At 49.0% G+C, this 24305-nt stretch overlaps 1 protein-coding gene across 3 annotated transcripts in view; it reads left to right on the forward strand.

Annotated features, from left to right (window-relative positions):
- The window catches only part of Babam2 (BRISC and BRCA1 A complex member 2), a 391454-nt gene extending 369655 nt beyond the window's left edge, over positions 1 to 21799 (forward strand). For 2 of the 3 annotated variants that reach the window (XM_040730653.1, XM_040730654.1), the window contains one exon: positions 21443 to 21799. In XM_040730653.1, the coding sequence (XP_040586587.1) occupies positions 21443 to 21506 (64 nt within the window). In that variant the 3' untranslated portion in view covers positions 21507 to 21799. 3 annotated transcript variants of the gene reach the window in all.
- The last annotated feature ends 2506 nt before the right edge of the window (positions 21800 to 24305 follow it).

The raw sequence follows: 24305 nt of genomic DNA on the forward strand, positions 1-24305 counted from the left end.
GCCCAGGATAAACTCCAGGGAACTCTGTCCCAGGGGCCCATGGGGGTCAGGCCTTGGGACAAACATGCAACTCAGCCACTGCAGTGGTTCTTGGACTTTTTCTTTGTCTCTTGCTTTGTCCCGTTTCCTAGGGCCAGTTCCCTTTAAAAACTCCCAACCTTGTTTCAACTGAACTCCCCTTGAGAGAGCAAAGGGAATTTTCCAAGCCTTGGGCTGTCTGAGCACCCTGAGAAGATACTATAGGACCCAGCACTAGTGAGCTGACCTGCCTGGGTCACCAAGGCTCGCCATCCCTGCCGGCCTGGGTTTCTCTGTGACCAAGTTTCTGTGTCCCTCTGTGCTTTCCTTCACAGGGCTTAGAAATGTAGAAGCTGTAGAGAAAGAAGCAAAGTAAACAACATGGAACGGTTGGTTCCTCAAAGAGCTGGTTTGAAGAGTATCTTCAAGGGACATGGTTTGTTTTTCCTGACAGAAGAGGGAGCAACAGGGATGGGAGGCATCCAGTTCTGCCTGACAACAGGCATCCTCTCCAAATTGCGTAGGTCAGAGAGAGCGTGTTATTTATTAGAGCCTGACATCTGTTGCTGTGATGTGATAAGCTCCATTAAAAAGCCTGGCCATCAGTCACTGCGTATACAGCTCCATCCCAGAAGGAGCCTCTTAGCACTCTGGGAGCCTGCACAGCCCTGACTGTACCAGGCACCAGCATTTGCAGCCCTGCCCTGCCTCCCCTCTCCCTGGGAATGCCAAGCAGAGCAAACCCCCTCAGCAGAACCCCTTGACCCATCTTTCCTCAGTCCTTCTTTCTGCCCCCACAGAGGGCTGGTTTTGAGCTCTCTGACCCCTCTGCTTTCTCAGTGGAAAACAGAGTTTGGGCTTAAGTTTCAACATCAGTTGCACAAGCCAAAAGAAATTGACCAGAGGAGTGATGAGCAAAGGGGTCAAGACCAGGCTGGGGAAACCCACAGAAACGGCTGACCTGAACAAGTGGGAGCTCATGGACCCCAAACTGAGATCTGGGAAACCAGCAAAGGACTGAACTAGGCACCCTGAACATGGGTGTCAGTTAGGAGGCCTGGGCAGTCTATGAGGCCTCTGGTAGTGGAACATATCTCTAGTGTATGAATGGACTTCGGGAACCCATTTCCCCCATAGAGGGATACTCTCTCAGCCTAGACACATGGGGGAGGGCCTAAGCCCTGCTCCAAATGATGTGACAGACTTTGGCGATCCCCATGGAAGGCCTCACCCTCCCTGGGGAGCAGAAGAGGGATGGGATAGGATGGGGGGGTCGTGGAGGGCATGGAAGGATGGGAGGAAACTGGGATTGATATGTAAAATAAGTGTTTCTAATTTAAAAGAAACACTCCCAATTTTTGAAAAAAGATCATAAATATTAAAAGAACAAAATGTCATTTTAAAAAAAGAAGAAGAAGCTGGCCTAAGTTGGCCTTGTCAGGAGAGAGCTGGGGAATGGAGGGTCTGAGGGATTGCCACGTCTTTGCCAGAGAAAGACACTTGTTACTCCATAGGTGAGGACTACTGAGTACTTGGGCATGAGTTCTAATCATACCACCCCCTCCCTGCTGTGGGAAAGTGTTTCCCATCACTAGGTAAGGCTTCCCGATTATTTGTGAGTTATAATCAAATATTTTCTTACTTGGAAAAATACACAGAAAGGAAAAGGTTGAGAGGTTCTGGTTTGAGGTTTTTAATAACACACTGAAGTGGAATGTATATTTATTAATAACATCAGAGTTCCCTTTGAACCGCTGGAAGAAGACATATCTAGGAAAACAAAGAAAACTCAAAGAATAATGGCTGTGAGCTAGGAGATCTGGCTCTCATCCAGGTACCATTTTTAATTTTCTGTGTGATCTTGGGAAGGGCATGTCATTTTTCTGGGCCTTGGTACCCTCATCTGAAAGCACAGGTAGGCGAGTACCTACCTGTTACCACTGAACTGTGATAGATTTGTGGGAATTTGAAGTGAAAAGTATGTTTAAGATTGCTTGCCACCGTTTTTTTTTTATCCATATTGAAAACAATCCATCCCTGTTACTAGAGGTCAGACACAAATTGAAACCTCACTAAACAGAATTAAGGACACTGTGTACGTGACGCCGTTTGTACAGCCTGCATCTGATATTTATAGAACACTTCAGCTGTGGAATGTGCACACATATGCCCTGAACACACGCCCTGTAAAATAATTCTAGTTGCAGTACATTTTCAGATGTCAAGTTGAAACAGCTTCCTGGGAATTAGGTTTGACTGTTCAGATGTGGGCCTTGGTTTCTGACAGGTGCCACCAGGGCTGCTCCGGGCTGTCATGTGTGATGTGGAGTCCAGCCAAGGCAAGAAAGCCAAGACTCTTGTTTCTATCACCTCTCATTAGGGCAGGGATTCTAGAAAGAAAAGAGGGGCGGGGAGGAAGCATGAAAGGATTATGATCAGAGAATAATTAGGACCATTCCTACCGTGCAGATCATGGTGACAAGCAGAGGACTTGCTTCTGTGGGAGCAAGATCCCTCTTGCCTGTCATCAGATCATTCAACGCAAGGACCACTGTTGAAAATGAACTAGACTCATGCCTGCTGAAGCAGAGCTGGTAGAAAGAAGCAAAAAGAGTGACAAGGTAGGTAGGTCTCTAGTCTTTTTTCAGAGACCCGCAAAAATCCATAGCCAACAGCAGGGCTAGGTTGGGTGACCATGTAAGGAGGTAAATGTGACAGTGAGGCCAGGTTCAGGGCAGGGGGAACAGGAAAAAAAAAAAACAACTTTGAAAGCCAGCCAGTATAGCCAACTAGAAATATGCAAAACTTTATCCATCATGGTGACAATGAAATGAAATTACTCGTGTAGAGTTGGCAATCAGTGCATCGATTTTGGGTCTTGAGGAAGAATTTGGTTAAGATGCACAGTACAAAGGTTAGAGTGCTGTGTGTCTGACCTCCTGGCTTTCCCCTCCCTGAGGAGAGCAGCATATTAGAGTCAGGGGCTGAAGTGAGGAAGCTCACGTGAGTCCCCACCTACCCAGCTGTGGAGTGGCTTGACAGAACCTTCTGCTTCACAGCTCACCCAGGAGACTGAAGGCCTTTATGTCCACAGGGTGAACCCAGAATATTCTTGAGCAGAAGTCACTTTCTGAGAATCTAAAAGACTTTTAAGAAAAGGTAAAATATCTGCCACATAGCTAAACTTCTTACTGGGGTTTATAAATGAGAGAAGAGTAAGGGGCACTACAGTGGAACAGGCCGAAAAGCAGCATGGCCCTTCACAGTGACCTCCAAACAGTGAGACATGGACAGAAAATTCCAGTGACTCCTATCTTCCAGACAGACACTTACTCATGCCCAGTGGAAAATGGAAGGCAGAAAAGCAGAAGTCAGGTCAAGAGGTACTTAGGTCACCTAGGACCAAAGTCACTTCTGAGGGGAAAAAAAGGGTAATTCATTGTTTTGTGTCCTGTGGAAGGTCAGTGCTAGGATGCCCAACAGAGAGAAATGGGGCGTGGCTGTTATGTTAAGGGTTGCCAAATCCATTCAGCAAATACATAAGAAGTCACTACATACAGAACACATGCAGAACCCTGGATACTCCTGCATGCGCATGAATACACACACACACACACACACACACACACACACGTCACATCACATGCAGTGTGCTGCTCTCTGGGTACAACTCAGCGCCCATATAGCCATATTCCAAAGAACCCCAGCTACTGCGGCCAGTCGCTAGTGGAGATTCCTCTCCTACACTAAGTCCTTCTAAGGAATTACCTGTTCAATATACAGTGTATGAGTTGGAAATCAGTGTTGATGGGGAGGTGATTATAGTGCCTGGAGAAGTGTTGGTTAATAGTAGCTGCTGTTATTAAGTGCCACACTGAGGCATTTGATCCTTTTTCTGTTTGCAATGAGGTGTTCCCGAGAAGCTTCCATACTAGTCCATAGGCCTACCTTAATGTAGATAAGTAAATCCTACTAGGTCCTTCACAGCCTTGGAAATGGTGATAAAGGTAGTGAGAGCATCATGTCTTCATGTCAAGCTCTAACTCGAGAACCCAATAAAGGAACCCTTTGGCCCTTTCATTGCCAGCCTAGAGCTTTCCAAACCTACTCTGGATCTCTAGTGTTACAAATGCCAAGCAGAGAACTGGAGAGATGGCCAGTTGGCAAAGTGCCAGCTTTGGAAGTTACTTAAGTTTGATTCCCCAGAACCTACATCTAAAAAGCCAGACACAGTGCACATGCTTGTAGTGATAGAGAGCCCGAGACATGTAGATCCTGAGACTTGTTGGCTGGTCAGCCTAGCCTCCATGACCAATGAGAGACCCTGTCTCAAAAAGAAAAAAAAAGACAAAAAGTGGGCAGCATCTGAGAAATGGCACCCAAGGTTGTCCTCTAGACAACACATGCAACAGAGAGAGAGAGAGAGAGAGAGAGAGAGAGAGAGAGAGACTCCCACATACACATTCTCACAGAAACAGTTACCAGATAGAGCAGTTCAAAAGACAGTGTCAGTAAAGCTTGGATAAGCCACAAGTATGTTCATAAAGTACCTCCCCTGCAGGACACATCTACACTAAAGGGCCAAATGTTGTTTATCTGAAATTTGAATGTCCTGGGGCCTCCTGTGTGGGTGCACAGTCCAGGCAGTATAAGCCAGCCAGAGGAATCTGCTGCATCTAAACGCAGGATTTACTCTTCTTGTCTCTCAGGTAATAAAAGCTCCACCCTGAGGACCGTGGCAGGGACAGGCTGTGCTGATGGTCCCCACTGTGTGGGAGTAGGGATGGGTGTGAGGCAGGAGGCTGGTCTGCACATCTCTCCTAGCTCTCCATGGACTTAAACACAGTTCAGACCTTTGCCTCTAGCGGGAAAGTCTGGTGAAAGATTTTTCTTTTCAGAACATTCTGCAGACCATTTGTAGAATGTGCAGCCTCTGTGGACTAATAACATCTCACAGAATAAGAGGCAACCTCAGTGTGGAGTGAACCCCTCTTCCTGGACTCGAGACAGGCCCCACCCTCAAAGGGTGATGCTAATGGACTCACTGAGGCCTGCCCCAGGACTCTGAGACAATTGATTCAGAAGGAAGTGCTCTGCCATGTCCCACAGCTCTCCTGTTTTCTGTTTGGGGCCCTTAGTGATTATTCAGGGGAGCTGAGAATTCCCAGCATCCTTGTTTCTGAGTGGTTCCTGTGGATTGAGTGATAAGCCGTCCCCAGGCTCTGTCTGGTGCACTCGCTGGCTGTCCTTTGAGACACCACACTCAGCTATACGTTTGCATCTCTCTCCTAAGGCAGTTGTTAAGCCCCGACAGACCATACTGGTGGGAAGTGGTGGCATTTCCTAAGACCAGGGCTGACCCTGGCCTGCCCCATTCATGCCTCCTTGCTGCATTCTCTGCCCCACCCTGACCAAGTGTTCTGTGGTTGGGCTGGAAAAATCCACCTTAGAGAAGACAGTTTGTAACCTCAGTTTCAGGGAAGACTGTCTATGTAGCATGAAGAGAGAGAGTTAAAGCAAAGCAGGGCGTGGGTTTGAGCAGACTCGTACCCGTGGGTTTAAGAGTGACTGCGACCTCTTAGTCCTCCCAGACTAGAGTGGTTATCCAGCTGCCAGAGGCTTCTTAGAGGAATCACTGCATTAAATGGTGTCACTGGCAAGGTGGTATTAGCCCTAAGACCAGTTTTATCTGAATGTTCTGAAAGCAAACTTGACCGTGCAGGCAGAGCCAGCCCACGTGGAAGCCCAGAGCATGGTCATGGGATCCTCCGCTCTTTTCATTTTCTTGTTCTTGCCTCAACCTGTCATGAGACCAAGAAAACTTGTTTTGAAAATGCTTGACAGCCAAAACAACCTGTTCTCAGCCTGGACAAGAGGGCTTGTCCTTTCTGACCGTTCTGAGCTAGATGCTGGACTAACTGCTGACTGGAAAAAATGAATTTGCTGCTTTCTTCTCATATTGTTCACAGACAGGTGCCAGCAGTTTCCAGTTCCTTTTGGCCTCTTTTCCTAGCCCTTCTCCTGTGACACTCTAAGACTGTGTCTGGGCCTCACTGAGAAGCTACCACGAGCAGCTTGCACTAGGAAAGCCATAGCCCCTGCTCCCATCAGTGCAGGCCAAGCCGCCACCCCAGCTTAGACAGACTGTAGCCACACAGAGAGGTTTATATGTGATTTTCCACTCTGTGGTTGGTCCCTTCTGATAGGGTAAAAGTCTTACTTAAAATCTCCAATTATCCAAGTGGCCATTTTCCCTTCAACTTTGGCAACTCGTGGACCTGCTCTGTTTCCCACACAAAGCCTTGCAAAAATTCAGTCTTGGACAGCCACATAATTCCCTGAAGGCGTCGCTTCACTTCTCTTGGTGGACAGTCAGAGGCCCTCACTGCCAGCACCTGTTTTCATGAATAAAGTTTTATTGGAACAAGCTACCCCATCCATTTACATCTTGTCTAAAGCCGTGATCAGTACACGGCAGATTTGATTGTGACCGAGTATATCAACTATAAACTGAAAATATTTAGTGTCTAACTTTTCACAGAATATGTGCTGACCTTTAAACTGGAGGAGGTCTGAATTCTAACAAGGACTCTGGCCCCCAAAGTGATCAAGAAAGAGCTGACTAGGAAAAGGGTCTCTTTCCTATGCCCATAGTTGGAATACAGGACATGCTCTGGCACTGTGGACTGCACAAAGGGCGGGGAGCTTACTGTGTTGTGTTTTTGCAGAGTTTATTTTGCTGTACATCTGTATTTATTTGTTCATTGGTCTGCTGGCTCTGGTACCCATGGTGTCGACTAGTTATAGGTGGGGTAGGGGATGGGGGGGCCTTCCTTGGCCACATGGGACTGACTGTATTCAGTAGCTTGGTTCAAGGTGGGACACCCATTTGTACCCACATGGAAGGGAATGCTGATTTGAGTGGTGACTCATCCGCTTGGTAAACATGGTGGGTAAGAGAACCACATGCTGTCTTCAAGAACCCAGATGCCTGCCCAACCCTCTCCCACCCCTGCTCTGTCTGGATTTGCCTTGTCTCCCAGTCTGAGCAGTGGGATGGGGCACATGGCCAAAGGTGGCTGGGTGATTGGTGAACTATGATAAGAAAGCCAGCAAAGGGGCAAAGGGGGCCTCTAAAATGTGATCTAGGAAACACTTAATCTTTGTCACCTTTTCCCACTCAAAGCCAAGCCGAACAAGGTTGTGATTTATAGAATTATTTCTCCATGAATTTACTTCTTGTGTCTCTGTTGTCTACCAGCTCTCTAATGACCCAAACCAAAACGGTCCTCTCAGGACCACTTTGGTCCACAAGGAAGCTTTGTGCGGACAGGAAAGGCTGCCTCTGCCCCTTTGGTTGGTACAGTTTCACTGGTGACTTGGAATAAAGATGTCCCTTCCTCTAGTCCTGTAGCTCTGGATGAACACACAGCTTAGCAGCTTAGTCCAGGCTTTGCACGGCTCCCACATGCTGTTGTAGTAGTCCCGCCTGCTCCTGCAGTCCTCGAGCCCCCAAAACACACAATTTATATCAATTAGAAACTGTTGGCCAGTGGCTTGGGCTTCTTATTGACTATCTCTGTCTTAATTATTAACCCATTTTTATTAATCTATGTATTTCCACATGGTCTTGGCTTACCAGAGAACACCTAGACCTGCTTCTCCTCTGGTTACTTACATGGTGACTGTCTCTGGAGGGCTCTCCTGCCTACCTTTCTCAGAATTCTCCTCCTCTTCTAGTCCCTCCTGTCTTCCTGCTTCATTGGCCATTGGCCAAACAGCATTTTATTCATCAACCAATAAGAGAAACATATACAAAAGGAAGCCCCCATCAATATGCTGCCACTGTGGCACCAGCTGCTGTGCCCCAGATGCATCAGCAGCTCCTGACACCCACCCAGTGTGTCTAGAGTCCTACAATATGACCCTCGCTTGCTAGTAGGTGGCCTTGCCTTTGAGATCACAGCAAACAGGGCTGGTCACTGGTAACACCCTTTCATTACTGCCCCCCACCCCACCCCAAAGCAAGACTGCAATAAGACATGGCTCCCAGGTTCAGGAATGGAGGTTGGATGCTCTGTGCCTAGGAACAGAGACATGGTTCTCTCGTTCAGCCCTCGTTAGTGCAGGGCCTCATGTTGGCCCTTGCTTGCCAACTTCTGACCCAAAAAGTAGCCCAGCAGCACATTAGCACAGTGAAAAGCAGCACATTAGCAGCACCAAGAAATGTGCTCAGAGGTTCAGGGTAGATGGACCTCATGGGGGACTGACCTCATTCCTGAGGCATTGGGTTACATGCTGTCCAGTGGTACAGCGATGGCATTCCACTGGGACACAAGCCACCCCACACAGCATGCTGCCAGAACTGTTTGCAGAAGGCTGTGATGAGCTCCCTGTGGATCCTGCATTGTGGTCAGACCTGATTCCATTCCTCGGGTCATGCTGGGAATCATCATTGGGCCAGGCATGTGAATGAACTTTTGAAAGATATCCATATTCCTCTTCTCAGCCTGAATCTGACATGGGCTCCCAGAGTTCAGAGGCTAGAAGAAAGGCTAGGTGCCTACAGTTTCCTGTCTTTGTTCTCAGTTTGAAAAGACTGTGGGGAGAGAGGGAATGTCATTCATCATTGTCTTGAACCCCCTAATATGTAGAGCACAGTACGTACCCCACTAAGGAACAGCCGTGTCCTATGGATCTTCCCTTTTGGTGGCCTCATTCTGAAGATGGAGTTGTGGGGATGAAGGGCAGATGTGCACATCAGTACCATCTACCACATGGGACAATAGCATCGTGGGCAAATGAGTCGGTATTGGGCTGGCCATGTATGGTAGCATGTGACCTGTGCCTGTACCCAGGGCCTGAGGTTATAAGTGCACTGCTGCCAGCCACCAGGCTCCTGATGTTGCCCAAGTAGGATGTGATGGCTGGACACGGGGCTGAGGCATCATTCAAGGGTCCTATCACATAGAACATGGTACACCTCAGGCCATGTTCTTTCTGTCCCATGCCTGAGCTCCATTGGCCACAGAAGGCACCAAAGACCCTCCCAGGCTAGTAGTGTTCTCTTGACAGACTACTTGGTTACATACAGGTCCCTGTCTGACATTGGGCCAGTTCCGGCCTCACTGAAAGCCCGTTTGTGGTTATTGTGGAGTAGAATATAACAGGATCTATTTATTATAGAGTAGCAGGATCTATTCTTTACATTCTGTTATTTGGATTACAAAGAAGTTATTTTTAAGAGCACATTATAAATTGCAAAATACCAAGTGCCAAGTTAGTTTATTCACTTAACCAGCAAACACTGGAAACTTACATGGTGCCAGGCATTAGTTAGAGAGTGGGTGCAGATCTCTCTGGGAGTTTTCCAAGGAAGGAGATGACTCAGTCAGTAAAGTTCTTGCCATGCAAGCATGAGGATCTGAGTTCGAGGCTTCGCACCCAGTCATGTAAAAAGCCAAGCACGGTGTTGCACACTCAAAATCCCAGGAATGGAGAGGCAGAGACAGGGATCCCTGGGACTCACTGGCCAGTGATCAGAGCCTAGTGACAGTCCTCAGGCACCAGTGAGACACCCTGTCTCAAGAGACAAGGTGGACAACTCCTGAAGAGCAACACTGAAGTTGACCACTAGCCCTTCAGACACAGGCACACATACATATACATGAACTCACACACACACTCACACACACACACACATACATATACATGAACTCACACACACATACATATACATGAACTCACACACAGACACAGACACATACAGAGAGAGAGAGAGAGAGAGAGAGAGAGAGAGAGAGAGAGAGAGAGAGAGAGAGATTCAGATAACAGAGTAGTGAGGGGAGAAAGAAAACCAAGTGTGCTTGAGTACTTCCAGTGTCTGGCAATGTGATTATATCACCCAAAGCAGCGAAACCCAAGGACTTCCCCAGACACAGAGCAGGCGATGAGTGTGTACCTGGGTTTAGTTCTGATGCTAATGGCACTCAGGCTCTTTCCTCACAGCAGCACAGTGCAGGCTGTTTTCCTGGGTTAGAATAACCAGGAAGCTCCATCCGCAGTCCCTTTGTCCTCTCCCAGACTTCTCCCAGCGAATGGCCCAGGCCAAGTCAAGGCCAGAATGATCCTCCAGTTCTAGACCAGGCTCTAGGAAATCACATGAAGCCAAAGCAGAAGGTGGCTGTGCCTCCACAAGCCACACATCCTATTAAAGGGGTGCAGTTTTTAGGAAAACAGCATTGGATTCATGCTCAAAATTCCTTCCATGGTAAGCTACTGTGAGAAAGAGCTAACTCAAACAAGGGACTCTTGGGAGGGATGGGGGTACCCTCTCAGGCAGTAAACAGAGCGTCAGGGATCCAGAAGTCGCTTGAGAGAGGAGGTCTAGTCTTCAGGAGAGCTAGCTTCTTGAAAACCGATCTTGCGAAGGATTCCATGTACCCTTCTGCCTCTCACGCAGGTCCAGTGCCTCCTGGCCTCCGACTCCCAGGCCAAGAAGGTCTTGGACTCTCTTGTCTTTCTGTTGGTTGCCAGCTCACTATGATACATCCTTTTCTTAAGTTTAATACCAAGCATGTATTCCAACAAAGTGGAGGAGGGCGAAATGAGAGGGGAGCAGAACAAAACAAACCACCAAGAAATCTTAGAGATTATTATTTGTCAGGATCTTCTACAGAAACTAGTCATAGAAATTGACTGTTCTTGCATAGAGTTAAGAACAGAACCAGGGCAGGGTGTGGTGGCACACATCTTGAATCCCAGCACTTGTGCAGCAGAGACAGTTGGATCCCTGTGATCTCAAGGGCCAACGTAGTTTAAATAGTGAATTCACTGCATAATGAAACCCTGTCTCAAAAATTGTGGGAAAAGGAAGAAAGATGGTTCAGCAGTTAAGAGCACCAGCTACTCCTCCTGAAGACCCAGGTCAGATTCCCAGAACCACATTATGGCTCACAACCATCGATAACTCCAGTTGAAGGGGACCCAGTGCCCTCTTCTGTATGTATTCTGTATGCCACCAGTTATGCATGTAGTTCACAGACAAAAATGCAAGCAAAATACCCATACATAGAAAATAATGAATTAAAATTTGGAACCTTAACAAGAATAGCCCTATGCGTGGACAAGGGATTTAACTCAGTGGTAGAGCTCTTGCTCAGTGTGTATCAAGCTGTTGGGTGGGTCTCCAGCACTAAAGTAGAAAAAGAATAGATCCTTAAGAAGAAAGAACATCCATTCTGTCAGTAGTCAATCAGCATTTCTGTGTCAACCTCCCAGAGATAGAGCAAAGTAGTCCAAAGAGATGCATCAATAACTTGGCAAACCAAAGCCAGAAACACTTAGGAGATACCCCATAACACTCGTGGAGGTAGGACCCAGCTCAGCTGGCACAGCCTCTGGCCACCCAACCACTGTCTGCATGACCCACAAAGCTCAGGCTAGGGCTTACCCCAAAAATGGGCAACTTCTATGCAAGTATTGAGCTCCCTGTCCCAAAAAGCACCTAAGAGTGTCACCTCTCACAAGTGCCATCAGGACAAGCCCTGCCTCAGACAGCCTGCTCAGATCTCTCTCAGTGCTGTGTTTCTCCAGCACCAAATTGGTGTTCAGCAGTTAGCCAAGGCAGGACAGCTGGGGAATGGTTGACACAGGAAACTCTGATGCAGAGCCCGATATTAACCCAGGCCTCAAGAGAGAAGGGGTTGGATTTCCAAGAGGCAAAAGGGCCTCCCAACATGCTTCAGGGTGCAGCAACGTATCCTGGACCTGTGAAATAAAGGGGCTTCTACCTAGCTGGCTCCCAGACTTGCAAACTAAATTAATTATTGTTTGTGATACACTTTAAGATCCCCGATGAAAGGCCTTGTATAAATGCAAATTATTATTATTATTGTTATTAAAGATGCTAGACGTCTGGCCTGCTACATAATTCCCTGGCATAGATCTGAACACAAAAGACAGTTTTCTCACTGGCAGTGAACGAGAGAGCCAAGGAGGACTTGACCCATGGCAAAAGCAAAGCACCAAGCTCCTCCCAGGGCTAGCATACAGCTTTCTGACCATGTGCTCCCTGAGGGCCAGGGCCCTGCACACAAGCGTTGCTTTGCCCCCGCAGGACCCAGCTAGCACTAGGCCATGAGTGTGTGCATGTCCGGCTGTCTGTTCACGTGAAAGATGGAAGGAAGAGGGCCAGGATGGATATTGTCCATCATTCTGAGAACCCTGGGTCAGATCTGGAGATACAGAGGGGCTGTGTAGATGCCTCAGACATAGGCAGTGCCTCTGATGATGCTTATTAAGACTTGGAGGGAACCCCTCTAGCGAAGCACAGGGAGAAGTCATTTATTAAATCACTGCTTCCCACTTGAGAAACTACCTATGACTAACGTGGGTGGGTTGACACTGAAGCAATAGTAATAACAAACAGTGACAGATAATAATATACTTGACCTAGCGGTTGCCTTAGAAACCATCCCTTCATTTTACACATGAGGCTTCTGGGGCCCAGAGAGGTAAGGTGGCTTATCCAAGGTCGCACAGCAAGTACAAAACAGCTGGGCTCTGTCGGGCACCCCCAGTCTCAGGCCACACCTCCATTGTGTTTGGATCAAAGAAGCTTTGGATGACATCTGTGGTAAAGACAGCTTCTGGGTACGCTTTCTTCTTCTGGGACTCATTTATGGTGCCAGCTGGGTGAACTACATATACCTTTCTTGGAGTCCCTTTCCTTCCTTGCAGACAAGCCTTAGGTTCCACTAAGGTAAACTAAACTTCAAGGAACCCAATGGGCAAGCAAGGTCAGGTTCATGTCTTTTGTTCCTTGTTATCACAATCACAGTCCTACTGAACTATTGGGTACCAGCTGTACCTCTAGACACTGCAAGATGGAGGGCCATTTGAGCATCTACAGAATAAATGCAGGAGCAGTGACACTTGTCCATCACGGGGTAGCTGGCTATTCTAATAAGTTTTAGTGGATGAGAAGAACATTGAGCTAAAATGATATTTGGTGGGGCGGGGGTGGGGGTGCAAAATCAAGCTATGTTATGTCTTACTCCCCTGTAGATAAGGAGGCAAAAGACTTTTTCTTTTTGGTAGAACAAGGGATTGAGCCCATTTCTCACTGTGATGTCTAGCATTCACTCTGCTGGAAATTGCATCAGGGTGAAAAGGAAAGAATGTATTCTTTGGAGTCAGCAGCCCTGAATTTCCTAATAGCACAACCTCCTCCTGGTAGTGTGTGACCCTAGAAAAGCCACTGGGCATCTCTGCATCATTGGCTTCTTGTTGGTCAAAGTAAAGACACCAGCGTAATAGTGGGGCCATTAGCAGTCAGTGGAAAACAACATAGATGAATACAAGCAGCATGGCGTCTCACATATAGCAGGTTCCTTCCTTCCCTTATACTTCTGGCTTCTCAGTTTTTGTTTTTGTTTTTGTTTTTTTAACCACAATCCACAATCTGTTTTTACTTATTTTAATACTGGTCATGACCCACTGGATGGGCCCACTATTCGAATGAGCCCATGTCACCTCATCTGCCTACACTGTACATATGCCCTTCCCTCCCTTCCTTGTCTGTGGCTGACCCCAGAGGCCACAGAGAAGCGAGAGCACATGCCCAGAGGGCGCAGCAGGATCCTGAGCTGTGGAGTGAAGTGAGCCCTGAGGGGACAGAGCGGGTGCCCCTCCTCTGCTGGCTCATTGACCTCTCCAGTCACCTGCCACGAGTGGAAAGGCCGTAGAAGGCCTCAGTCTGCCACAAGAGCCACCTGTGTATACCTAGCCTAGAGGGCAAAGGCTCAGAGCACTGTGTGCCCAAAAGCTGTGCCCACAAGCCAACAGGTGTTTCTCCAGGAGCTGGGGAGGTCATGAGCTGCAGCCCCAGACACTGAAGTCTAGCATTCACCCCCAAAGGCCATATTTACTACCTGGTAAGAAATACATCATAGCCCCCCACCCACCCACCCAAGAAGTTTTTCCCAACAGGGAGATGATTGTTTTAAGCTTCTGAAAGTTTGATGTCCTATGATCTTGGTTCTTTCCCTGAGTCTAGGCTAATGCCCAGAGATGCTGTATGGAAACCCTGAGGCACCAGCTCTTTGTGTTAGAACCCGGACCCCACATTCCCTGTGGTCAGCCTTGCTGGCAGCCTGAGTACTTCCTCTCTGGGTGTCATCCTTTGGTTTTTCCCTTTTGCTTACTAAGCAGTGGAAGACCATCTGTAACCATGAAGGTGACCACCACCATCAGATAGGCGGCCGGTTCCTCTAGCGGGTAAGCTGATGAGTGTCATTCCTACCCGTCCTTGTGACCAGGGCTACGGCCAGATCCCTGCATCCTCCATGAGCCTTCACATTACCATCACATCCTGGCCTCTGCTAGGCTCCTGCTTGCCCTGGGCAGAGTAACTGGAGGCTCTCCTGTGTGAGCATAACAGGCAGAAGGAGATGAGTGAGACCAGATGAACACGGGGCTGGCCTCTGCTTGGCCTCCAAGCCCCTAGCAGCACCCCATTCCCCAGTTCCCAACACCTACTGCTGCTGCAACTCACCCAGGCCATCCCAGTCCCTCTCAGTGGCCGATGAGCACACTACCCTTTCAGCAGTGGGCCATGAGGTATCCAACAGTGGCCAGAGAGGAAACATACGAGATGACTTGCTTGCCAGCTCCTAAACTGCCAGGCACCCTCAGAGTAGATTCCATTAGTTTATGCTCCAGGTTGGGATTCACCTGTAATGGGGTCTGGAGAAGACAGGCACCAGACACTAGGGATAGGCCATGCTAATCTCAGCTTTACAGGGGCTCACAGAGAAAGCCTCTGTGGACATACCATGATTCTGCATCATAGTAAGGGGCCATTGCAACCCAATCTGCCCCCTGTTCACGTTCCCTGTGACAACTGTGAACATTCTGTTATAAGATTATGTTGTTCTAAAGCACTCCCCATGTCTGAGGAATCCATGTAAAGCTGCTGTGTGCAGCACACTCCGTGTGAAGCTGGGGATGCAATGATGGACGCGTATGAGCTGGGATCTGCCCTCCAAGGGGTGTGGGAAACTGGTTGGCATGTGATAGAGGCATTCGCTCTGAGATGGAAGCCCGACAGAGCAGGCCAGCCCTGTGGCCGAGGAGGCTCGAGGCCTCCGGACATCCTCTCCTCCCTCTCCTTTGGCCACCTGGCCCTGTGCTCTCCTCCTCTACCTTCTCACGCACTGCACTAGGACATGGGGAGGGAGCCAGAGATGCTTGCATCCTGGGGAGTCAATACTGGCCCCAACAATTGGAGCAACTGGCTACAAGCTGCCCTGACTCCAAAGGAAGTGGCCAAGTTGTAGGCAGAAGTTCTGTAGGACATCCCCCATCACCAGGTTCTGGAAGACCCTCTTGGAGGACTTCAGAAGGGCAAAGATCCACTGGGTAATCCTGACCACTTTAGAATTTTAAATACCCTATGATTTGGCAGGAACCAGATTCTATCCCAATACTTTGATGTGTAGAAGTGGGCTCTGAAGTCCTTCTCCAACAGCTGTTGATTGAGTTTAGCAATGCCAAGACCACAACCTCAGCCTTCTCATAGGTGAGGAGGCTAGCCACCTAACACACAGTCTAGACACAAGTCTAAACATCCCCAACCAAGCCAGGCCATGCTGGTCTGAGACTGGTGCACACAGCATCATAAAATTCAGTCTAAGGAAGACGGGTCCAGCTGAGGACAGGAGCCTGTGCCTAAAGTGTCAGTGTGTGACATTGTTCTCAGCTTGATATATACAGTGTGCTAATTCCTCGTTTTTTTTATAAACTTAGACACCCCCACCCCAAACCCCACCCCAGAAACAAACAAGAGGTGGCATGTATAGCAAGGTTGCCCATGAACCATTACAAACACATGTATGTTCCTAAACCCCATACCAGGGGCCAGGCCACCATCACCCAGGGTGAAACAGCCAGGCAGACTCCTACTGGCAGTCACTGATTTACCACGGTACCCAGAGTTAGATGGGCAGTTGCCACCTGGGCTTTGGAGGTTGGGAGTAAAGGGCATCAAAATGGAACCAGGTTCCTTTGTAGAGATCTATTATAAGCCTGGCCTTTTGACATGAAGCAAGAACCCCGAATGAGTCAGTATTTACAGGGGCGGTCCAGGACAGTGAGGACAAGGCAAGACCAAAGACCACGAGGCATGATTAGCGGGACTTGTCTTACACTATTTACAGGACTGCTTTGATTTTCATACCATAATCGGTTTTCATATGACTGATGAAAAACATGTGCCAGTTGAAGTCACAGCTGCAGAACAAAACTGGAAAAGACAGTGAGATGATTAGGTGTTTAGAACTTGCCTGTTTTCAGAAATGACCTATGGCATGATTTATGTGTTCTGGACTTGCTGGCCTCGAGGGCCATGTCTCTGAACCACTTCTCCCAGCCCACCGTACCCCAGCCCACCACCACGCTGGCCTGGCTCAAACAAAACATCACGGGTCTCATCTTACAGTTGCCCAAGGAAAAGCGCTTTTTAATCCAAGTCCTGTTTTGGAAGGAGGCAAATGTTTAGGCTTTTGCAAAATAAAAAGATCTGTCTGAGGATCAGACCAAATAACTCTGCCCTTGTCTAGAGCAGCTAGTCATATGACTCTTAAACCCTCCCTTGTCATGAGCTGCACCCTCCTTCATGACCAGAAAAAAAATAAAAAACACCCAAAGTAACAAACCCAGCAGGTTTGGAAATGAATGAGGACCTAGTGGTAACTTTGACTGTGTAGAGCTCACCCTCAGATACCACCAAACAGGACAGATGTATTCTGTCCTGATGACCATGGCTGCAGGCTCGTGTAAGAATAGCCATGTCCTGGCTGCCAGCTCTGTATGACATATGGAAAAGGTGACGGCTCAGTCAAGAGTCCAGGGAAGATGAAGTGAGAACAGGGACCGTCAGACCTGTGTCCCTCTCCCGATAGAAGGCACCCCCCCCCCCCCCCCTTTCACATCCCCACACAACGCTTATGGCCGTTCCTGGAATCTGTGAACCTCTCCTCACTGCTTAGACCCAGCTTGGTCCCCGTGGTAACAGTTGGCATCATTGATCATCTGTTAGGCCACTTACTATGTCAAGTGCTTACTTGGACCATCTCATTTAAGAGCCTTTTAAGGTAGCCACCTAATCATTCCCATATTGTAGATGAAGAAGCCAAAGCTAATGTCATTTGCCCAAGGGATCCAGCTAGTAAGGCATATGAACAGCCTGAAGCTGAGGTCTGACCGGACCGACTTCAGAACGTACTCTGCCTGGCCTGTCATCCACAGCCTGCAACCGCGTGCCTCAGTCAGCATCAGGCCAAGCTCTCGGCTGTGTGGAGCAGAGAACTGCATCCGGTGAGAAGTGCATCAGCCCTGGGTCCAAGGCCAAGAGAAGGAGGGCTGCTAAGCTGCATCTCCTGGCTCCCTGCCCAGATCTACGCACAACTGGCCTAGCCACAGCCCGGGATCCCTTCTCTGCTGTTTTCCGGGATTCTTGGGTTTTCTGAAACCCTGAACAAATGGGGCGTCAATCAGACAAGAGTGTCCAAACCATATTTTACCCTAAAACAGTGGACTCTCAATTGGTCTGAAGCTAAGACTTCTAGCGTGAGTATAGTGAGGAACTTGGCCGATGCCAGACATCTGTCTCCTGCCCCCACTCCTGCCCCTTGCTGAGGCAAGGAACCTTTCCCACCAATCACACACTTGGGAAGCTTCCTGGACACTCTGCTTTTGTAACAGATGTAGATACCTACTGCCATTAGCATGCTGCGCCCTGGGCAGCTCTTCGTTTTCTCTGATAAAAAGTGGAATAATTGAAAACAGTGCTCTAGAAACATCTATAAATGGGTGGGCGCCAGTTGTCATTTCCCCTCCTGCACCCGCTTCCCCTCCCTTAACTGATTTAATGAGGATCCAAGCTGAGAAGCGATCGCTACAAACAGCTGGTAGCATCATGCCTTTAAATAGCCCTCGCCACACTTCCCCCTTGGAGGCACAGTTTGCCCTGGCAGGGAAAGCCCGGGACACACAGGAAACATGAGAATTTTCTGCAAAGGACAGAGCTTGCCTGTCAATCATGCTCCCTGCAGTAAGGACCTTTGTCCTTACCTTGCAGCCCCTTCTGCAGGAGTGTCCCCAGGAGACACTAAACTGGGCCGCTGAGCAGCTCCAGAACCTGTGAGACTCTGGTCCTGGGAGGGATGGGAGGGGTCTCCTTGGAACTCCAGCTGCCAGGTGCAGGCCACTGCCTGGAGCAGCCTTCATGGTCTACGCACAGGCATGGTGGTGTCCTGATGGAGCCTAACCACAGCCGGAGTGGCCCTGTCCACAGAGACCTTGAAGCAAGGCCTGCAGAGGCTGGTGGCAGCCTGTCCACTCTGGTCTTCAGATTAAAGGAGTCAGCTCTCCCCAGCTACACATCTAGACTGTTGGGAAAATAGAAACCACTGGAACATGTAAGGAATGAACACCCATCGTGTCTGGCTGGCAGCCAAGGTTGCCACACTGTCCTTTGTGAGCCTCGTGTCAGGGCTTCTCTTGGTCCTTACAGCTTTGTTTGGGGTGAGAGACCCCTCCGGCCACATCACAGTCTTTCCTTATGTGTTAACACTGTTTGGTCTGGGACTGGAGAGATGGCCCAGTGGTTAAGAGCACTGACTGCTCTTCCAGAGGACACAGGTTCAATTCCTAGCAGTCTTAGCAATTCACAACTGTCTGTAATTCCAGTTCCAGGGGACCCCTACACCCAAGGCTCAACACCAATACACATAAAATATAAATAAATGAATAATTTTTAAAAGGGTGTTTGGTCTGATGCAGCTGTGCACAGTGCTTTAAAATCAGTATCAGAGAATGGCAGTGATTTAGTCACAGTGGTGCTTGATCTGTCTTCCTCTCTGGTTGTGGGTACAGATGGAATTTTACGAATGGACCAGTTTTCTCTATATATATTTATTGGTGGAGTATTGTTGTCTCACCCACCTTTAACAGATAGTAACCCAAGCCCCATTTCACAGGGGATAGCAATGTGGCTTGTCAGGATGTGTGAATCTGGGGACCAATGCCCTGCAATTGTAAGAAATGTCTGTGTGCAGAAGAGGATCACCTGTCGTGGTGGCCAAGAGACTTGGAAAGGAAGAACTTCTGACTAGATGGGAATAAGGATGGGGATGGCGTGAGGGGTGGAGGGAGCCCAGTGGTAGAGGACAGGGCGGGTACGTAGACTTGGGTGGGCTTAGGGGCACCTGTGGCGCCCATATTGCATAAGGTGCATGTAATAGGAATGGAAAGGTGTACCCGCACTTTTTCTGAGGAGGGGGTCCTTTGTTTTCCTTACTTTTCAAAAAAATACATACCTCAAAACACTGAAGAATGCATTTGTTTAAAAAAAACAAAACTAGTAGAAGCCAGATAGTGAGAACCACTGGGAGACAGGGCAAGAGTTTGGAGAACATCAAGGTCTCGATGAGGCACCATCTCTCTGCAACAGAAAGGCATGAGTGACTTGTGTCCCAAGGAAAGTGGGCTCCTGCAGCAATTTTGTTGAAAGGTAGCAAGGTTAGAACAGTAGTGTCACCAAAAACAGAGAGTCGAGGGTGGATTCCCTGCAAGGATTTAGGGAGCCATAGAAACTAAAAGCTCTGTTACAGAAGTGCAAATTGGTCAGAGTATCTTCTAGGTCAGAATGTACTGCAGGTGGTTGGGACTGTGGGACTGGAAATTTGGGAGGGACAAAGGGCGGGGACCAGGCTAGAGAGTACTACCAGTGATGCAAGCCTTCAAACAACCATGAACTTGCTCTACCTGAGGAGAATGGCGAGCAGGGGAAGGCGAGCTCCAAGACAAGTTGTGTCTGGGGTAGAGATGTGGGAGATCTAAGAGGCCTAAAGTCACAGAACTATGCAGAGAGAGGACACTAGCTTCCAACGCTGCAGAGGTGCTGTGTGGGCACTGAAAGGGCCAGGCAGCACAGGACACACCAAGGTCCCAGTGCAAAGGGATTTCTGTGCCCAGAGTGACACTCTGTGCCATGTCCCAGGACCTGTGCGGCGCTGACCTTAGCTCCCCGTGCTCTCAGGGGGGGCTCTGCTGTCCTGCCCTCAGTACTCAGGCAGGTGCACTTCTGCTCTCAGCCGCTCCTCCACGCCTAACCTGGCTCCCCTCACCCAAGAGCTGGAGCCTAGAAGCCAGGCTTACTAGAACGCGGTCTTTAATAAGCTGGGCTGTGTGGATGGCAGCAATTCTTGAGGGCTCCTTCTACTTGCTGCTCTTCTGGGAAAGCGGCATTACTGGGTGAGCCTCCTTGGGATGCCCAAGGGTGACAGATTACATGGGAGTGGGTCAAGGACCAGGAGGCAAGCCTGGGTAATGAAAGGTCCATTCACACCCCTCCCCTCCCCTCCCCCCTCCCAGTTCTCCTTCTGCCAATAACACCCACCCTAGCCTTTCAACAACTTCCTGGTAGGGTCCACAGTGCCACCCGAGATGTAACCATCACCCACCTCAGATTTGATTCTGTGGCTGCATCCTCCTCTAAATGGAGATCTCCTACATGGCAGGTTCCTCGTCTGGGTCACTCTGAGCTGGCACAGAATAGGCTCAGTACATTCTGTCTCCTGAGGTGGGACATGGCTTTCCCTCAGCAGAGTAGAAATCTGGGTGTCTGGGTCAACCATGGTGGCTCATATCTGTAATCCCAGCACTGAGTACACTGAGACAGGAGGATTATTGGAGTTAGAGGCCAGCCTGGGGTACCTAGTGAGTTCTGGGCTTGCCTCAGCTATGTAGTAAGGGCCAGGCTAGTTTGACTTCAGAGTAATACCTTGTCTAAATGGGAAAAAAATCAGGTATCCAGAAGACCATATGTTCTCTCCCAGATCCTGCCTGTCTTTAGAAAGTTCTCCCAGAACTCAGCCAGGAAACTAGACTGCACTTGTGTTTTGGAAATAAATACAAACCATTACTCATTTAGGAATCCTTATTAGACTTTTATGTTTATGAAGTCACAAATCCAACTTAGGAGAATATGACCCTGATGGTATCTTCGATCATGGAAATGACTGGGTGTCAAAACTGTGGCTCTCTATCCTACCTATCAAACCCCGTCTTTCTCCTAGGAAAGGGCAGTAGATTCGGGGTGAGTGTCTATTAACACTGGCAGGCGGGAAGGTCAACATACAGGCTCATTGAATATCCTAAGAGATAGCACAGGAGTGAACTGCATGTACCTCCCTTGGAACAATCCAGAGGGCTTTGCCTTGGAGAGGAGAGTCCAACCCAGGACGTATGAACAATAAATAACAACTGTTCTGAGTTAGGTCGAAAACTCTGAGTTGCTTTTTTTTTTCCAGGCTGTTTATGCTAACCACAGTTTTTTTTCTCCCCACTTTCCCACCAGGGCTTATTTTAAAACCTTCGTCCCTCAGTTCCAGGAGGCTGCATTTGCCAATGGAAAGCTCTAGGAAACACCAGTGTTGAGAGGCAGCCAACCAGACTGCTCGGTCCACATGCGTGTCAGCACACAGCCACTTCCTGGAAGCCACTTGGAGTGTCTTCATGGCTCACACAGCAGCTCTGCCTGCCTCACACCGCCCTGCCCTCCTGGAGCCCAAACTTGAGCTGCCTGGTAGTACCCTGAATCCTAGCCACCCATCACTGCTGGTTGCTCCCTCTATCTTTATATTTCTTGGCTGGAAGAAATAAACTCCTTTATCGTGCAGAAAATTTCCAGGGATAATAAAATGTCATGAATGCACACACCCTTTTAAGTCTTTGTCCTAAAGTACTTTTAAAGTTTAAAATTTGGTTGAGTACCCTTGGCTTCTCCCTACTCCACAGAAACTAGTGTTGCGTTTGCGTGTGTTATTTATACCCCAACATTTACATTTTCCAGTTGGGGTAGTCTTCTTCAGGACAAGAAGTGACCACTCCACAGGCCCAGAGTCAGCACTCAGTGACTCTTGGATTCCAGCACTAAATCAGCCACCAGCTCCGGCGTGGACTCTAGCCTTCCCTGGCTCACGGGAGCCCCTGGGACTGTTGTGGAAATCCATGGATCATTTGTGGCAGACAAAAGCTAGGGCTAATGGCTGTCACCAGTGTGTGTCTGACATCTCCCCTCAGGCTGGGCAGCTCCGCAGCCACGGGGTATCAAGGCAGGGGAAGCCAGGTGGATGGTGCAGGCTTGTGACCCCAGCACTCAGGAGAATGGAGCGGGAAGACCACAAGTTTGATGCTAGTCTGAGTTACCTAGCAAGATGTTTTCAGAAGCCATTGTGTCTTTCCCCCACCCCATTCTTTACCACCCCCCTTGGTGTACAGAGGGAAGAATGGTGGCCAGGAGGCTCTGGGAACCCAGCAAAGCAGCAGTGGTGTGGGAAAGAGCAGCTAGGCCACGCGTAGCTTCCCAGCCTCACTAGAGGTGAGTGGCTGGCCTGGCTCCCTCCTGCTCTGTGAAGCTGAGGTTTCCCCCTGCAGGGTACATAGTCCCGCTGGGCCTCTCACCTGCTCCCCTGTTCCTGCAGTGGCTCTTAGAGCCAGGTTTTACCACAAGACCCCAGGAAGGAAGGAACTCTGAGCCCAGTAAGGGGGTACCTTTCCCCCGTACCCCCAGGTCCAGGAATGTTCTCAGGAGGCTAGCGAGGAGCTGGAATAGATGTGGGTGCTGCCCTTGGGAATTCCACATCTCACTCTGCCGTTAACTGGTTGTGTGACTCAAGTCAGTGTGTAACACTAGAAATGGGCTAAACCAGATGGTGGCCTCAGCTCACCAGAATCTCCCAGGGAGCTTTCCAGGGACTCCTTTTCCTGTCCCCACTATAGGACTGTGAGCAGACTCATATGACCAAGAGTTGGAGCATCTAGAGTTTAGTGGAAGTCCCCGGGGAATCTGTTCTGTGGTTCACACTAGATTCTGTTCTGGCTATTCCCTCTCTCAGGGGCAGATGTGTGCTGAGCTCCAAGACCTCCTCTAAGGCAGTGGTTCTCAACCTTCCTAACACTGGGACCCTTTAATACCGCTCCCCATGTTATGGTGACCCCAACCATAACATTATTTGCATTGCTACTTCATAAGTAAAATTTTGCTACTGCTATGAGTCATAAACACCTTTGTCTTTGACCTCAAAGGGGTCTCGGCCTGCAGGTTGAAAAACACTGCCCATGGTCACTTAGGATTATTCTAGCTACCCTGTAACCAAGGAAGGACATGCATTGGGCTTCATTGCCCGCTGAGTCAAGAGCTGATGGAGTCAGGATTCCTTGGGACCTGGCAGGCACCTTGTGCTCTGGGACCTCTGTGCTTCAGATAGAAGAGCCTGTAGCCCTTAGTGACAGTACAGTCTACAACTGTCCCCATCTTGCCCTTGTCAGTCTCTAGGGTTGGCGTGCCCAGGCTAGCCAGATGATTAATGACATCCTCACATCTGAGTGGGGCAGACACAGTCTGTCTAGGAAGCGCTGTCACAGAGAGAGCTCAGGGTAGCTTCACAGCAGACCCGTGATGTAATCGAGTAGCTGGGTTCATGTCCTGACCCACAGATGAGGAAACAATGTCAGAGGGGTTGAATGGATTGCCCATCAACACCAGCCAGGCAAGACTGAGGCCACATCAGAACCCTTGCACAGGTGCGGGGTTACCTGACAGCCACTCTGGAGGATCGGCTATACCTCCCCAGCATGCAGGAGAGCGCCTCCATGACTGTGAGGGCAGAGTCCCCTCCCCTAATCCTTCCCTTCCTAAATCTTCTAGCCCAGTGGCTCTCAACTTCCCTAATGCAGTTCCTCATGTTGTGCTGACCCCCAACCATAAAATTATTTCATTACTACTTCATAATTGTAATGTTGCTACTGTTGTGAATTGTGATATAAATCTCTGTATTTTCCAGTGGCCTTCGGTGACCCTCATAGGGGTCATGACCTACAGGTTGAGAACCACTGCTCTAACCCTTCTCAGAGCCTCTGGGTAGGGCAGAATTGCAGGCACCTGGTTTGGGGGAGTGGCCTCTTGATGCTCAGGTGCTGGTCCCATGGCCCTCCTAGCCCCCTCCTCCCAGCGGGGACATCAGCAGACAGCAAGCCCACCTGTGATGATCGTTGAGGAGCAGGCAGAGCTGAAGAGGGTGGCAGACATCATGGGTCTAGGGAACACAACGAGGCTCTTTTATCTTTCCCAGTAAAGGGTGATACATTATGTGTAGGTTTGTAGGGATGGAGACCATGTTCACAAAGTGTTTAGCTCCCTTACTCCAGTTTGGACCAAT

The sequence above is a fragment of the Mesocricetus auratus genome, unplaced genomic scaffold, assembly GCF_017639785.1.
Source record: "Mesocricetus auratus isolate SY011 unplaced genomic scaffold, BCM_Maur_2.0 Super-Scaffold_100024, whole genome shotgun sequence".
NCBI lineage: Eukaryota > Metazoa > Chordata > Mammalia > Rodentia > Cricetidae > Mesocricetus > Mesocricetus auratus.